The 3,993-nt window shown below is 21.2% G+C and overlaps 1 protein-coding gene across 1 annotated transcript; it reads left to right on the top strand.

The window, feature by feature from the left end:
* Positions 1-883: 883 nt before the first annotated feature.
* LOC116416203 lies at positions 884-1,522 on the top strand. Its single transcript, XM_031923851.1, has 2 exons — positions 884-1,152; positions 1,231-1,522. The coding sequence occupies exons 1-2, from the start codon at positions 975-977 to the stop codon at positions 1,374-1,376; spliced, it is 324 nt and encodes a 107-aa protein (XP_031779711.1). The 5' UTR covers positions 884-974; the 3' UTR covers positions 1,377-1,522.
* Positions 1,523-3,993: the final 2,471 nt, after the last annotated feature.

Genomic DNA, 3,993 nt, shown 5'->3' with positions numbered 1-3,993 from the left:
CAATTTATTCCTTGTACATCTGTCTAACTCATCGCTTTGTATTACTATCATTTTATTTTCTTTTTCTTTTGTAAAGGGCGTTTCGCCCGTTGAACAATAAATAAATAAATAAATAAATAAATAAATATATATATATATGAGTGTGTGCGTTTGACTGTGTGTGTGGGTTTTTGTGTGTATACCGTAATATTTCTGGAACTACTCCCTCAATATCAATAAAATTTGACATGCATATATATTTTTGGATTCTCCATTCGGGAAAAACAGTTATTTTTTATTTTCTCAACTATATTTTTTTATAGCCATTTTTTGATTTTGACGCGGAATCCCCCATGTATATATATATATATATATATATATATATATATACTAGTGGGGCTTCGCTCGCCAACCCCCCAATTTTATATTTATAAAAATTTATAAGCTGATTTTAATATAAATAAACCCAATTATGATAATCGATTAACGTTACGTATTAATATAGTTTATTATAAATAAATTAATTTACCTACTAATGTATTTAGTGGGTAATCAATTATTTTTAATATAATAATTTGTTTTACAATATTATTTATTTTATTTAATTTGCGAAAATTCTTATGTTAAGTCTTATACACTTATTTTTGTTCAGGTTTAATATTTCTTTTAACTATATTTTGTTGTAATTTTCTACTTTATATAAATGTTGTACTATCGTTGTACTAATTTGGATTTTATTGATTGTTTTGATTTTAATTATTTTCTAATATATTTATAATTTTTGCTGAGATTTCGATTAAATATTCTAATCGATTTTTATGAACTATTTTCACGAATATCAAATTTTACTATATTCATGTTTTTTATTAATCGTTAACCACTATTAATCGTCATCTGTCTAGTGTCTACGTTGATTAACTAAGGTAAAATCTTTTTTTATTTTAATTTATAAATATTCTTTTTAATTAAATAAAATATTATAAATTTAATTTAAGATGGAAAATCTAGATACTTCACATTGTCCTCCGTCATCTCTCCGGCCACCGTCTTTACAACAACCTCAGCGGCCACCTCTTTCACAACTTCCGCCGCCTGAACAGGGCAGAGGCGCAATACCGCGAGATTTAAGACCTGTTCGGGGTCACAGAGTTGACCATCATGAATCACGAAATGGTTTGTATTGAAATACACTTTCTATTATACTTTAATGTTCATTAAACTTATTTTTAAAATATACTTTTTGTTTGACAGCTGATGTAAGGATTAATCCTTATCACAGAAATTTGGAAAATGCCGCTGTGTTTATTGCTAAATTTATTAGTGCTATCAACAAAGAAACTGAGAATGATTTAATTAATAGAAGAAATAGACAACATCAAGAGGAAGATAGAGAGTGAAATTGTAGTTATACAAAAAATAAACACCTCAGTAAAATATATTTAGTTTGTTAATTATAAACAAAATGTTTATTTATACTTATTTCTACTACTTACTAATACTTACTTCTAAATGTATAAATAAATAAAGTTATAATTTATATTTATATATTCATGTTATAGATATTTGTTAAATTATGTTAATGAAACTTAATTTTATCATCGTATTATATGTAATTGAAATTATAATGACTATTTGAATCAATTTTTATGTTTTAACGATTATATAAATCTTTTTTTTTTTAAGTTTCTTTTTTGATTGTTTTCTTTAAATTTATGTTAATAACTATATCAATAATAATTAGGAATATACATGTTTGAATGTAACATAAATTATATGTTTAAATTTATGTTATAAACTATGAAATTTATTTAATTTAATTAAAAAGCAAATTTGAAGAAGAAAAAATTGATTCATATATCCGTTGGTCATAAAGATTGATTCATATAGTCATTATAACTTTAATTAAATTTATTATGTATACGTATTTAAATTAAAAAAGTTGCTTTTATATAATTTTTTACGTGTCTGTAACACGATTATAGAGATATTAACCATAACAACTTTTTTTTTGTATACTTTTTCTAGCAATTTCTTTTATTTCATTTGTTATAATGACTATATGAATCAAACTATGTTTGGTCATATACAATATGACCAAACGACTACACGAATTTTTTTTTTTAGTTATTTATTTGTTATCTTTAAATTTATATTAATAATAATAACAAAAATTCATTCCTTTAGTCGTTTATTGGTCTTATAGTCATTATAACGTTGATTGATTCATATAGTCATTATATCCTAAATAGTATATAATTTATTGATTCAAAATGTATAAAAATAAATAAAGATATTCTTATTTATATCTATTATTAAAGTCATGAATTGTACTGAATTGTATCTTTATGTCATAACGACTATATGAATCTTTTTATTTTCAAAATTTCCTTTTTGATTTTTATCTTTATTTTTATGTTAATAATTATATCAAAAATAATCAAGAAATGACATATTTGAATGTAAAATAAATTATTTGTAATTTATATATATTTATATATGTATATATATATATATATATATTCTGTTTATTTGTTTTGTTTTAATTCATATAAACATTTTCGTTGCTGTGCCGGCTACTTGTTATATATATATATATATATATATATATATATATATATATATATATATATATATATATATATATATATATATATATATATATATATAATATATATATATATATATATATATATATATATATATATATATATATATATATATATATATATATATATATATATATATATATATATATATATATATATATATATATAATATATATATATATATATATATATATATATATATATATATATATATATATATATATATATATATATATATATATAGGTATCGTGTATTTCTTTTTTTTGATTCACATAAACATTCGTAGACGTTTGGTAGCCTTGCCGGTTACTTAACCAATAAGTTTATTACTGATTATGATAAACATCTTTATTTATTTTCGTTTGTGACATTTTGCGATAATCTCTATTGTGTTTTTATTACTTAATTTGTAAGTATTATTGTTTTTATAAAACATTTATTTTATATTTCAATTTCATTTTTGAGGAAGCTCCGTGCCTATGTGTATTGGCCGCGTTTTTTAAATTTTGTTCAAAATACATTCAAAATTGTTATGTTATTATATCCTTTTTTTTGCTTTATTATTGATTCAAGTTTATTTGAAAGATCAACTTGTGAAGAATTAAGAAAAGATTGAAAAAATATTGGAGTTTGAACATTTGATAGAAGAAGAAGAAGATTTGATAGAAGTGAAGAAGATTGAAGATTTTCCATTTAATTAATTAATTTTGTAATAGTACAAACGTAAGTATACCTACAAATAGTTTTCTTTGCATTATTTATATTTATATATTTATTCATTAATATATTTTTTTGTAGATCAAGATGGAGTATGAGTTTGAACACAAATAATACATGAACAAAAATAGCTTTTTTATGAATATTATTAGTATACGTATTCTTTTTTTTCAATTTTGTGTTTAACACATTAATATTATAACTAAATTTATTTTAAGTTTTCTTATTTTCTAGAACTTCTTGAATTGAATTAACTTGAACTTATTCTTAACTTGAATTAATTTTATTAAGATATTCATATTAATTTAAAGTATGTTTGCTTAAAGTATTATACATTTACGAATAAAATACGTGAGCATATTTAAATTTATATGAAAGACTGAATACATAAAATTCAAAGAAAAAATTTTTAAATAATCAATCTTAAAACAATATGTGGATTAGGCCTACTGGGGATACCACATAACAAAAAAAAAACGCGCCATTCTATTTACCTCATAGGTGGTGTGGAAATAGTAGAAATATTGTTGTTTAAATTATTTCTATACTTTATCTGTATTTATTTTTTTCTAATTTTAATTTTCTACTAATTTAGATTTTTATAGATTTTAGTTTTTAAACTCATTTCACTGTTAATTAGTATTTGAAATACATTAAAAACATGAAGGAGTATGGTGGGGGGGGGTGGGG

This window comes from Nasonia vitripennis, assembly GCF_009193385.2.
Source record: "Nasonia vitripennis strain AsymCx chromosome 1 unlocalized genomic scaffold, Nvit_psr_1.1 chr1_random0002, whole genome shotgun sequence".
In the NCBI taxonomy this organism is placed as follows: domain Eukaryota; kingdom Metazoa; phylum Arthropoda; class Insecta; order Hymenoptera; family Pteromalidae; genus Nasonia; species Nasonia vitripennis.
The sequence above is the reverse complement of the archived record's forward strand: the minus strand, read 5'-3'. Positions and strand labels throughout refer to the sequence as shown.

Coding starts and splice junctions, on each gene's coding strand:
- LOC116416203 (XM_031923851.1), top strand. CDS start 975: ATGGAAAATCTAGATACTTCACATTGTCCTCCGTCATCTCTCCGGCCA. Junction 1,153..1,230: donor CCATCATGAATCACGAAATG/GTTTGTATTGAA, acceptor TTTGTTTGACAG/CTGATGTAAGGATTAATCCT.